The 13,494-nt window shown below is 49.6% G+C and overlaps 2 protein-coding genes across 6 annotated transcripts in view; one reads left to right on the plus strand and one right to left on the minus strand.

The window, feature by feature from the left end:
• Positions 1-13,494, minus strand: part of LOC116986350 (deoxynucleoside triphosphate triphosphohydrolase SAMHD1-like) — a 132,174-nt gene that overhangs the window by 108,934 nt on the left and 9,746 nt on the right. For all 4 annotated transcript variants that reach the window (XM_033041800.1, XM_033041799.1, XM_033041798.1 and 1 more), the window contains 4 exons: positions 11,100-11,167; positions 6,702-6,869; positions 2,164-2,264; positions 508-616 (listed from right to left, as the gene is read on the minus strand). In XM_033041800.1, the coding sequence (XP_032897691.1) occupies positions 508-616; positions 2,164-2,264; positions 6,702-6,869; positions 11,100-11,167 (446 nt within the window). The remainder of the gene's footprint in view (positions 1-507; positions 617-2,163; positions 2,265-6,701; positions 6,870-11,099; positions 11,168-13,494) is intronic.
• LOC116986351 (glutathione synthetase-like) overlaps positions 12,281-13,494 on the plus strand; it is a 54,889-nt gene continuing 53,675 nt past the window's right edge. For both annotated transcript variants that reach the window (XM_033041801.1, XM_033041803.1), the window contains exon 1: positions 12,281-12,285. In XM_033041801.1, the coding sequence (XP_032897692.1) occupies positions 12,281-12,285 (5 nt within the window). The remainder of the gene's footprint in view (positions 12,286-13,494) is intronic.

Consider the following 13,494-nt stretch of genomic DNA (forward strand, 5'->3'; position numbering starts at 1 on the left):
TTCTTCAGATTGAGAGTCGGGGAAACTAGAGATATGAAAAGGGTCAGAACAAATCAGAGCAGGCTCTGATGACCAAGTGAAGGTGGAGCCCACAATGATCCATTCTAAGCTGTGGAAGGGGAGATCACAAAGGGATACGAACAGTGAAACTAGCTGGACGCCTAGGATGAGGGAGGAAATGCAAGGGTTACTTGAAATTAGAGAAATCAACATTCACACCGCTGGGCTGTAAGCTGCCCAAGCAAAATACGAGGTGCTGTTCCTCCCATTAGCGTGTGGCCTCACTCTGACAGTAGAAGAGGCTCAGGACAGAAAGGTCAGTACGGAAAAGAAGTTAAAATGTTTGTCAACCTAGGGATTGCTTATGCCAAGGTGGGACGAGCGTAGGTGTTCAGCGAAACAATCGCCTTGTATGCACTTGGTCTCGCCGATATATAGATCAAAATCAAGCAGGGCTTCTCAAAAACACACTCAAGAAACTCCTCGGCTTCTCACAACATTCATCACCTTATCTCGAGTGCAAATGCGCTTCATTTTGCCGACTTCACAAACTCGAGCGAACTTGAGGAAGCGTTCAAAGTCAAAGTTGTTCCGGATCCCCAGGTGGTGACAGTCCCTTCAGAAACAAGAGCACACATCAATGGCAATTTCCGGCAGCCAGCGTTAAAGCATCTTCATATCCAGCTGATCACTCACACGGAACGTGCCCCGCTGCTGAGATCTATGGGCTCACATCTCAATGTTTTAAAGTCCCTGAGGATTAGGCAATCAACTCCTGATCAGTGACGAGTTAACTTCACTAGACTCGATACAGATACAGAATTTGTCATTTTAGTTTGGGGAAAACTGTCGATAGATTGACATTACTTAAAATCAGAGTACAATAGCCAATCTGAAGAATGGTCCTGACCGAAACATTTCCTGTCCATACCCTCCACATACTGCGTGGCCTGCTAAGTTCTTCCAGCATGTGTTGTTGCTTGTGATAGGCAGGCAACACATTCAAGGTGGCGTGTGGGTGAGGGAGAGAAACACATACACTCAGCAGTACAGCACAGGAACGGGCCCTTCGGCCCACAATGTTTGTGCCAAACATGATGCCACGTTAAACTGATCTCATCTGTCTGCACACAACCCATATCCCTCTACTCCCTGTACTTCCATGTGCCAACCTAAAAAGCCTCTTAAATGCCACTATTGTAACTGCCTCCATCACCGCCGCTGGCAGACCGTTGGTTGGCGGGGATGTTGCGTTAAAAGACCTGTTTCCACGCTGTATCTGTAAATTAAACTAAAACTAAACTATCTGCCTCCAACATCACCCCTGGCAATGGGTTCCAGACCCCCAACACTCTATGTAACAAAAAAACCTGCCCCGCACATCTCCATTAAACTTTTCCCAGTTCACATGATAGATAACCTTCCTGTGTTGGACACTCTCAACCTGCGAACAAAGTTTTGACTGTCTACCCTATCTATGCCTCTCAGAATTTTATATCCTTCTACCAAGTCTCACTACAAGCCCTGACGTTCCAGAGAAATGTCGATCGGTTCAGTTCTCAAACAGATAGCTTTCATCAGAAGTAGTCGTCAAGGTCCCAGCGAGCCGCACGTGGCAGAAGGTCCCAGCAATCTGTGGCTACACCCTGACTGCAAGCCTGGCACGCCCGCGGTGTAACCGGGAACCCACCTGTAGTGGGAGCTTTGTCTGAGGCTCGTCTCATGCTCGCCCCGGAGAACTGGGAATTGGAGGGAGGGTGGAGGGAGTCGGCAAAGGCAGTGGATGCTGGACGTAGGGACAGTAAGAATCAGAGGTTCTTACCTTCCGCCCTCTTGAGGTCGGCTGCGAGAGGCAGCCACGGGGCACGAAAGCTCCAGGTGTCCGGGCGAGGAGAGGGGCAATGGTTCACAGATGATGGAATGGAGGCAACGGGCCTTTATGGCCATCTGCAGCTGGGACCTTGAAAATGGTGCCAAAACCTGGCGACTATTGCATATGGACTGTGCCATTTTCCATGCATTCTGTACTTAAGCAGGGATTGCGTGTACCTTGGTACATGGGGTAATAAAGAACAATTGGTCTAAACAAATGTCCCAGGAGAGCTCCGACTGAGAAAAGTCATGGATCAAGGAACGTCTAATCAAGATCACGCACACACTTACCTGGCAAAGTAATCCCACTTATCGACATCAATCCCGCTTCTCTTATTGGCAACGATTTCATACAGAAAGCCTTTCTCCCGAGTACGGCCCTTGTACAGCCACTGAAAAGGTGAGATAGCAAAGTTTACTTTGGGGTTTAGAAATACAGCACGGAAACAGGCCCTTCGGCCCACACCGACCTGCAATCTGCTCAAACACTAGCACTATCATACACGCTGGGGTCATCTTACAATTTTACTGAAGCCAATTAACCTACAAATCTGTACATCTTTAGAGTGTGGGAGGAAGCCAGAGCACATGGAGAAAATCCATGTGGTCACAGGGAGAATGTACAAAGTCCGTACAGGCAGCACCCAAGGTCAGATCGAACCTGGGTCTCTGGGGGCTGTGAGGCAGCAACTTTACCGCTACTCCACTGTGCCGTCCTAAAATCCACAGATAAAGGATACATTCAATGCAAAGATATAACACTGAAGCTCGATTAAAGTTCAGAGGTCCAAACTCTGTGCAGAAAGCACCCATAATCATGATCAAGCCTGGGTCTCTCGCGCCATAAGCCAGCAACTTTACCACTGTGCCGCCCTAAGTCCGTGATAGACACAGAGTGGAGACATAGGGAACCATAAATATCCCCTAAGTGCAGAGACAAACAAGGACAACCGATAGTGCCAGCATTGGCAACGACAGCAGCATCATGTGAATGAATAAAAGCAACGAGGGTTCAAAAATCAATTCCAATTATAAAGCTATATAATTGGACCGGGCACGGCCTGCAGCAGCCCAGAGCAAAGGAGGACACCAATGGCTACACTTAATAATAATAATAATACATTTTATTTGCAGGCGCCTTTCAAAGTCTCAAGGACACCTTACAGAAATTAACAAAAGAGAAAAAACATATAGTCGGAGTAAAATAAATAATAAGGACATCACCAATACACAAATTAAAGACAGAAATCGCTCCAAAGACAAAAAATCAAAAACACAATGTGAAGAGAGAGCAGCGACAGCTAAACCGCGCCAGCGTCCACTCTCCCTTCCGACAGCCATCTTGGACACAGACTAACATATTAACTTACACACAAAAAAATCATCCCCCCACAATGGTTACCACTGTGGGGGAAGGCACAATGTCCAGTCCCCATCTCCAGTTCTCCCAAAGTCAGGCCTATTGAGGTCACCGCTATTGCCTCAACGGAGGCCCGATGTTCCTGGCCGTTCTGGCCGGGTGGTGTTGCCCCGGCGTCGGGAGTGTCCTCTCAGCGGCTGGGCCACCTGGAACGGCCGCTTCCTAGCTGGAGACTGCGGTTTCCGAAGCCGACAAGGCCGCGCCGGTTTGGCGCTCCCAGGCTCCCGATGTTAGAGTCGGCGCCGCCCGCTCCGCTCCGCAGACCCGCAGCCCGGAGGTGTTAATCTCGGCGGTCACAGCTCACCGGAGCTCCAGCGCGTCGATCCAGCGCGGCGACCCAGGCAAGGCATCGCCCACTCCGCTCCGCGATAGCGCTCCAGCGCTGTGCCGCCACCGAAGCCGAGGTGCTGGGCGGTCCCCGCCAGGAAACGGCGCTCCACGCCCGCTGGTAGGCCACGAGGACGGGTCGACGGGGCAGCCCGGAGAAAAAGCTGCCTCACCGACCAGGTAGGGACCTAGAAATATTGTTACCCCCTACCCCCCACATTAAAAAGTAATTTCTCCCACAGACAAGGCACAGGACTCAGTAAAACTGCAAAAAAAAAGTGAATTAAACGGACGGCTGCTGGTTAGCAGCCGTTCCCCAAGATGGCTCCTCCTACACTTGGCTCGGCTGACCCTACTACACCGCCAGGATAACGGGCCTTCATGGGTAGGTTAAGAGCTCTACACCTAGACCAACTGGGACTTGAAATGGCAGCAAATCTGAGACTCTGTATACTGTCTCAGTTTACGATCACTTCTACTGTATGCGAGATTGTTATCTAAGATGCATCTAAATGCTTATGTATTGTGATACTTGTACTGAACTATGTATAAAAATGAATTTCACTGTTCCACAGTACATTTCACGCTATCTCGGCAAGGCCACCAGCATAATCAAGGATGGGTCTCACTCCGGACACTTCCTTTTCTCCCCCTCTCCCATCAGACAAAAGGCACAGAAATACAAGAGGTACAGAAAACGCACACCTCCAGATTCAGGGATCATTTCTTTCCAGCTGTTATCAGGCAACTGAACCATCCTATCAACTACTAGAGAGCGGTCCTGACCTCCCATCTACCTCATTGGAGACCCTAAGCCTATCTTTAATTGGAGTTTACTGGACTTTATCTTGCACTAAACTTTATTCCCTTTATCATGTATCTGCACACTGTGGACGACTCGATTGTAATCGTATATAGTTTTTCCGTTGACTGGATAGCATGCAACAAAAGCTTTTAACTGTACCTCCGTACACGTGACAATAAACTAAACGTGATAAATAAGGAACCATTGCTCCAGTGTAAAACAGAAAATATTGCACTAAAATGTTCCAGTTTTTATTCCCCTCCCTTGGATCAACAGTATCAGTTTCGTTTTTGGAACTACAGTAGGGATACAGACATTTTGGCCCACTAAATCCACACCAACCAGCGATCCCCACACACTAACACTATCCTACACTAGGGACAATTTACAATTTTACCAATCCAATTAGCATACCATATAATAACCATATAACCATATAACAATTACAGCACGGAAACAGGCCATCTCGACCCTTCTAGTCCGTGCCGAACACATAATCTCCCCTAGTCCCATATACCTGCGCTCAGACCATAACCCTCCATTCCTTTCCCATCCATTGTACACCATACTCCAGAATTGGCCTCACCAATGCCTTGTACAATTTTAACATTACATCCCAACTTCTATACTCAATGCTCTGATTTATAAAGGACAGCACACCAAAAGCTTTCTTTACCACCCTATCTACATGAGATTCCACTTTCAGGGAACTGTGCACAGTTATTCCCAGATCCCTCTGTTCACCTACATTCTTCAATTCCCTACAATTTACCATGTACGTCCTATTTTGATTTGTCCTGCCAAGATGTAGCACCTCACACTTATCAGCATTAAACTCCATCTGCCATCTTTCAGCCCACTCTTCCAACTGGCATAAATCTCTCTGTAGACTTTGAAACTCTACTTCATTACCCGCAACCCCACCTATCTTAGTATCATCTGCATACTTACTAATCCAATTTACCACACCATCGTCCAGATCATTGATGTACATGACAAACAACAGTGGACCCAACACAGATCCCTGTGGCACCCCACTCGTCACTGGCCTCCAACCTGACAAACAACCATCCACCATTACTCTCTGGCATCTCCCATTCAGCCACTGTTGAATCCATCTTGCTACTCCACCATTAATACCCAACCATTGAACCTTCTTAACCAACCTTCCATGAGGAACCTTGTCAAAGGCCTTACTGAAGTCCATATACACAACATCCACTGCTTTACCCTCATCAATTTCCCGAGTAACATCTTCAAAAAATTCAAGAAGATTAGTTAAACATGACCTTCCAGGCACAAATCCATGTTGACTGTTCCTAATCAGACCCTGTTTATCCAGATGCTTATATATATTATCTCTAAGTATTCTTTCCATTAATTTGCCCACCACTGACGTCAAACTAACAGGTCTATAATTGCTAGGTTTACTCTTAGACCCCTTTTTAAACAATGGAACAACATGCGCAGTACGCCAATCCTCCGGCACTATTCCCGTTTCTAATGACATTTGAAATATTTCTGCCATAGCCCCTGCTATTTCTACACTAACTTCCCTCAATGTCCTAGGGAATATCCTGTCCGGACCTGGAGACTTATCCACTTTTATATTTCTCAAAAGTGTCAGTACTTCCTCTTCTTTGATCCTCATAGTTTCCATAGCTACTCTACTTGTTTCCCTTACCTCACATAATTCAATATCCTTCTCCTTGGTGAATACCGAAGAAAAGAAACTGTTCAATATCTCCCCCATCTCTTTTGGCTCTGCAGATAGTTGGCCACTCTGACTCTCTAATGGACCAATTTTATCCCTCGTTATCCTTTTGCTATTAATATAGCGGTAGAAACCCTTCGGATTTACTTTTACCTTACTTGCCAAAGCAACCTCATATCTTCTTTTAGCTTTTCTAATTTTTTTTCTTAAGATTCTTTTTACATTCTTTATACTCCTCAAGCACCTCATTTACTCCATGCTGCCTATAACTATTGTAGATCTCCCTCTTTTTCCGAACCAAGTGTCCAATTTCCCTTAAAAACCATGGCTCTTTACAATTTTTACGATTTCCTTTCAACCGAACAGGGACATAAAGATTCTGTACTCTTAAAATTGTCATGTCATTGGAGTGTGGGAGGAAACTGGAGCACTTGGGGCAAACCCACACAGGTCACAGGGAGAACGTACAAACTACGTACAGACTGCACCCATAGTCAGGATCGAACCTGGGTCTCTAGCGCTGCAAGGCAGCAAGTCTACAACTGCGCCAATGTATCACTTACCGCTTCAGAACCGTCACCAGCTCCATTTCCTTCTATTGGTCGGCCTTGGATCTGTTCTTTTATAAACTTCACGTCTTCTGGTAACACCAAGCCATAGCTCAATAGCACAACTTCCAGCCCGTTGGTGTTGATCAAGTGGTCAAACATGTCCAACGAAGCATCTTCATGCTGCACCAAGTTAAAGTTTAGTTTAGAAGCTCAATTCAGAGAAGGGAATGAAATATCATTCAATGCACATTAGTAGCAATTAAAGTTTAGGCAAAGTGCTGGAGGAACAGTGGTTCAGGCAACATGTGTGGAGGGAATGGACAGACAACATTTTGGGTCAGGACCCTTCTTCAGGCCGATCAAGACCATTGATCGAGGGTGCAAAGCAACATACACAGATTTAACGAGTGCAAACTGCTTTAGTCAGTCATACAGCCGAAAGGACTCTCCCGACGCCGGGGCAAGACCACCCGGTGAGAACGGCCAGGGACATCGGGCCTCCGTACAGGCAATTGCGGTGGCCTCAATAGGCCTGACTTTGGGGTGAACATGGGGTGGGGACTGGACATTGTGCCTTCCTCCACAGTGCTACCCACTGTGGGGGGATGATTTTTTTGTCTAATTGTAGTCCTGTAGGTCTGTGTCCAAGATGGCTGCCGTAAAGAGAGAGTGGACGCTGGCGCGCTTTGGCTGCCGCTGCTCTCCTTTCACACTGTGTTTTTGATTTTCTGTTTTTGGATTGAATTCTGTTTTTAATTTGTGTCACTGTGATGTCTTTAATTACTTGTTTTATTCCGATTATATGTTTTATTCCGATTACTATGTAAGGTGTCCTTGAGATGTATGAAAGGCGCCCATTAAAAAAATTTATTATTATTATTATACAGCACAGGAACAGGCCCTTCAGCTCAACTTGCCTACGACCAAGACGCACTGGTCCCACCTGGCTGTATTTGGCCCACATCCCATTAAAGAGAGAGAAAGAGAGAGAGAGAAAGAGAGAGAGAGAGAGAGAAAGAGAGAGAGAGAGAGAGAGAAAGAAAAAAAAAAGAGTGAGAAAAAAAGGAGAGTAAAAAAGTGTGTGTGTGTGAGTGCGTACGCACATCTTCCGGTAGAGATTTTCCCCGTGGATTCAAAAAACGCCTTATCTCAAAATTACGCGCTTTATTTCTCGGGTCATTACTGAACAAATCTGACAAAACTTTGAATTTAAAACCCACTGTTTTTCGCTGACGTCACTTTGGGTCTGCTCCGTGCGCCCTTCTTCCACGCGCTGCGAGTGACACCCTCCCCGACCCCTCCCCCATCGGTATTCAAAAGACTCGGCTTCTGTGTGTGGGGTGGTTAGTGTGTATGTGTGTGGGGGGTGGTTATTTTGTGTGACGCCGCAGTCCCCCCCCCCCCCCCCCACACCCCCGCCCCCCACAACGGGACCCAACGGGTCCCACTTGGTCTAGTCTATCTATATTACTAAAAGTCTGTTCTTGACCCGTTTTGGCGATCTGTGCTGCTATTTCCGAGAGAACGCCGCCACCTACGGCCGTCATTTTTGGCCACCTCGCTCAGAGCCCCCCTCCGCCGCATGTGTGCCGAGGATTTTTCCAGTCGATGAAAAATGACAGAGATATTAATGATTTTACAAAATTCCCCATTCTCTCTGCTGCCCCCGCTGGCGGCAGGGGGGATGGACTATAAAACCAGGAAGTGGTGTGCCTCAATTAGTCTGCAAGCTGGAGGAAGGCAGAGGGTCACGTTTCTCTGAGCTGTGAATACCACTGAACACATGTCCACACAACTGTAAGTACCCTTAATGTGGTTTGAAAATGAAAATATGGTTAAAGTAAAAAAGCACTGCCTGCAAATGGTTGTTTGGGGGGTTTGGGTTGAAATAAAAAGGCACTCACTCTCCTCTCCCCCCCCCCTCCTCTCCCCCCCCCCTCCTCTCCCCCCCCCCCCCTCCTCTCCCCCCCCCCCTCCTCTCCCCCCCCCCCCTCCTCTCCCCCCCCCCCTCCTCTCCCCCCCCCCCCTCCTCTCCCCCTCCACCCCTCCCCCACCAGTCCCTCCCCTAAAAGCACCTCCCTTCCACACCCCTACCCCCTTCCCTCCACCCCCTCCCTGCTCCCCACCTCCCCTCACCTCACCCCCCTCTCCTCTCTCCCCCCTCTCCTCAACCCCCTCTCTCTTTCTCCCCTCTTTTTCTCCCACTCCTCCCCTCCATCGCCTCCCCTACCGTCCCTCCCCTAAACCCCCCTCCCCTCCACACACCCCTACCCCCTTCCCTCCACCTCTCCCCCCCTCTCCTTTCCCCCTCCTCCCCTCCCCCACCGTCCCTCCCCTCCACATACCCCTTCCCTCCACCCCCTCCCCCTCCCTGCTCCTCACCCCACCTCTCAGCACACCCCCTCACTCCCCCCTCCCCTCCCCGTCTTTCTCCCACTCCCCCCTCCCCTCAACACACCCCTACCCCCTTCCCTCCACCCTCCCTGCTCCCCACCTCTCCCCCTCCCCTCTTCCCCCCCTCCCCTCACCTCTCCCCCCCTCACTCTCTCCTCCCCTCCACCCCCACCTTTCCCCTCACCCACCCTCCCTCCTCTCCTCCTCGCCACCCCCTCTCCCTCTTGCCCCTCACTCTGTGTCTCTGCCCCTTCTCTCTGCCCTCACTCTCTACCCCCCCCCCCCCCCCCCCCCTCCAGATGCGACTGCAAGTTGGGGGCTATGCGTCAGTAGATAGGGTGGTTATGGGGTAAAAGGAGCAAATTAATAATATTAATATAATATCAAGGGGGGTAATTAGCGTGAGTGCGGGGGGGTAGTTAGTGTGTGTGACGCTGCATGCCGCCTCCCCCCCCCCCACAACCGCACGTTGGGGGAACAGACCCAATGGGTCTGCACTTGGTCTAGTATTATACTAAAACTCTTCTTTGTTCTCAACATTCTAAATTTCCGTGTCTATGCAGGGTTGTGTTGACTTTCTTTTAATCTCCTTAATTCGTATCTTCTTCCAAAACGCTTGGCCACAGCCTTCCCATTTTCACACATGCTACTCCCATTTTTTCCCTCGACGGGATAAATATCCCGTCGCGTTTCCACTTATATTTCCAAATGTTTTTTAAGTTTTAATCGTTTATTTCAAAAAATTAACTTATTTTCAGTGGGAGACTCTTGCAGCACTCTCCATTGAATCTCATGGACGTCCAATCACAATGGATCTCATTTACATATGACATCACAGTAGGACAGGGGTGGGAGATTGCAACCAAAGATGGCGGAAATGACGTTCCGTTGCGTACTACACGTCAGTCCATTGGATTTTGTAGGATTGGTCTATCTTGGTCCTCTAGTATCTTGGATTGCAACCTTCACGTGTTTCCACGAATGCCGCGCCCCCCCCACCCCTCAATCTCTACCCCCTTCATCCTCTCTCTCTCTAACCACGCCTGCGCAGTTGGGGGCTAGCGTGAGTGGATAGGGTGGGGGAATCGGGGAAAAGGAGCAAATTAATAATATTAATATATCATGGGGGGGGGGCGGGTTAGTGCGTGTGTGTGTGTGGGGGGGGGGGGGTGGGTTAGTGTGTGTGTGTGTGTGTGTGTGTGTGTGTGTATGTGACGACACAGGCCGCCCCCACCCCCACCGCGCATTGAGGGGACGGGACCCAACGGGTCCCACTTGGTCTAGTCATGGCATAAAAGTCTTGTGATAGGAGTAGAATACTGCCATTCGGCCCAACAAGTCCACTTTGCCATTCAATCATGGCTGATCTACTGTATCTCTCCCTCCAAACCCCATTCTCCTGCCTTCTCCCCACAACCTCTGACACCTGCACTAATCAAGAATCTGCCTTATAAATATCCATTGACTTGGCCTCCACAGCCGTCTGTGGCAAAGAATTCCACAGATTCACCACCCTCTGACCAAAGACATTTCTCCTCACCACCTTTAATTCTGAGGCTTGGACCTCTAATCTTAGACTCTCCCACTAGTGGAAACTACCTATACACATCCACTCTATCCAAGCCTTTCACTATTCAGTATGTTTCAATGAGGTCCTCCCTCATTCTTCTAAAATCCAGCGAGTACAGGCCCTGTGCCGATAAACGCTCATCATAGGTTAAACTACTCATTACTGGGATAATTCTTGTAAACCTCCTCTGGACCCTCTCCAGGGCCAGCACATCCTTCCTCAGATATGGTGCCCAAAATTGCGCACAATATTCAAAATGCGGCCTGACCAGCGCCTTATAGAGCCTCAGCATTACATCCGTTTTCGTATACAAGCTCTCTTTAAATAAATGCTAGCATTGAGTTTGCTTTCTTTACTACCATCGCTGGAGATGGGATCACTGCATGCGCCCATTGCCACGTTTCACGTAACACGCACCCGTAAACGGAGACTGCAGGTTGCATTACCTTCCATTTATTTTTCCTCCTCTGAGGAATAAATTTTCCATCAAACAGGTGTGAGAAAGGCCCATGACCTGGAGAACAAAAGAAAAGTCAATGTTGAAGGAAGGAACTGCAGATATTGATTTAAACCGAAGATAGACACAAAATGCTGGAGTAACTCTATGGGACAGAGGGATAGAGCGAATGGGTGATGTTTCGGGTTGAGACCTTTCAGACTTCTGAAGAAGGGACTCAACCCGAAACGTCACCCATTCCTTCTATCTAGAAATGCTGCCTGTCCTGCAGAGTTACTCCAACATTTTGTCTAAAGGTCAATGTTGAGATGGAAAGAAACTTGAATCATTAGAAGGAGCAGAATTTAAAATGTCATCTCCTCCAACAGTGCAGCCCGCCCTCAACAATGCACAGGGATGAGAGTCCAGGTCACTGTGTCAGGTAACTAGGCCTGGTTGTGCATCATTTTGCCTGGTTTACCATAAGCTGTATACTGGATTTGAGGTCTTTCCCTTCATAAGTTCAAGGAACAGCATTCGGCCTTTCGGTCCATCAAGTCTACTCCGCCATTCAATCATGGCTGATCTCTCTTTCCCCCTCAACCTCACTCTCGTGCCATCTCCCCATAACCCAGACACCCTTACTAATCAGTGTTCAAAAAGGAACTGCAGATGCTGGAATATCGAAGGTACACAAAATTGCTGGGGAAACTCAGCGGGTGCAGCAGCATCTATGGAGCGAAGGAAATAGGCGACGTTTCGGGCCGAAACCCTTCTTCAGACTGATGGGGGGTGGGGGGGGGAGAAGGAAGGAAAAGGGGAGGAGGAGGAGGAGCCCGAGGGCTGGCGGGCGGATGTGAGGGTGGGAGGAGACAGCTAGAGGGTTAAGGAAGGGGAGGAGACAGCAAGGGCTAGCAAAATTGGGAGAATTCAATGTTAATGCCATCCGGACGCAAGGTCCCCAGACGGAATATGAGGTGCTGTTCCTCCAATTTCCGCTGTTGCTCACTCTGGCAATGGAGGAGACCCAGGACAGAGAGGTCGGATTGGGAATGGGAGGGGGAGTTGAAGTGCTGAGCCACCGGGAGTTCAGGTAGGTTATTGCGGACTGAGCGGAGGTGTTCGGCGAAACGATCGCCCAACCTACGCTTAGTCTCCCCGATGTAAATCAGCTGACATCTAGAGCAGCGGATGCAGTAGATGAGGTTGGAGGAGATACAGGTGAACCTTTGTCGCACCTGGAACGACTGCTTGGGTCCTTGAATGGAGTCGAGGGGGGAGGTGAAGGGACAGGTGTTGCATTTCTTGCGGTTGCAACGGAAAGTGCCCGGGGAGGGGGTGGTGCGGGAGGGAAGGGAAGAATTGACGAGGGAGTTGCGGAGGGAGCGGTCTTTGCGGAAGGCAGACATGGGGGGAGATGGGAAGATGTGGCGAGTGGTGGGGTCACGTTGGAGGTGGCGGAAATGGCGGAGGATTATGTGTTGTATTTGCCGGCTGGTGGGGGGAAAGGTGAGGACCAGAGGGACTCTGCCCTTGTTGCGAGTGCGGGGATGGGGAGAGAGAGCAGTGTTAAGGGGTATAGATGAGACCCTGGTGTGAGCCTCATCTATGGTGGCGGAGGGGAATCCCCGTTCCCTGAAGAACGAGGACATTTCCGATGCCCTGGTATGGAATGTCTCATCCTGGGAACAGATGCGGCGTAGGTGGAGGAATTGGGAGTAGGGGATGTCCTGGGAACAGATGCGGCGTAGGCGGACTACTCCCAATTCCTCCTCCATACCAGGGCATCGGAAATGTCCTCGTTCTTCAGGGAACGGGGATTCCCCTCCGCCACCATAGATGAGGCTCACACCAGGGTCTCATCCATACCCCTTAACACTGCTCTCTCTCCCCATCCCCGCACTCGCAACAAGGGCAGAGTCCCTCTGGTCCTCACCTTTCACCCCACCAGCCTGCAAATACAACACATAATCCTCCACCATTTCCGCCACCTCCAACGTGACCCCACCACTCGCCACATCTTCCCATCTCCCCCCATGTCTGCCTTCCGCAAAGACCGCTCCCTCAGCAACTCCCTCGTCAATTCTTCCCTTCCCTCCCGCACCACCCCCTCCCCGGGCACTTTCCGTTGCAACCGCAAGAAATGCAACACCTGTCCCTTCACCTCCCCCCTCGACTCCATTCAAGGACCCATACAGTCGTTCCAGGTGCGACAAAGGTTCACCTGTATCTCCTCCAACCTCATCTACTGCATCCGCTGCTCTAGATGTCAGCTGATTTACATCGGGGAGACTAAGCGTAGGTTGGGCGATCGTTTCGCCGAACACCTCCGCTCAGTCCGCAATAACCTACCTGAACTCCCGGTGGCTCAGCACTTCAACTCCCCCTCCCATTCCCAATCCGAC

Source organism: Amblyraja radiata, chromosome 23 (assembly GCF_010909765.2).
Source record: "Amblyraja radiata isolate CabotCenter1 chromosome 23, sAmbRad1.1.pri, whole genome shotgun sequence".
NCBI lineage: Eukaryota > Metazoa > Chordata > Chondrichthyes > Rajiformes > Rajidae > Amblyraja > Amblyraja radiata.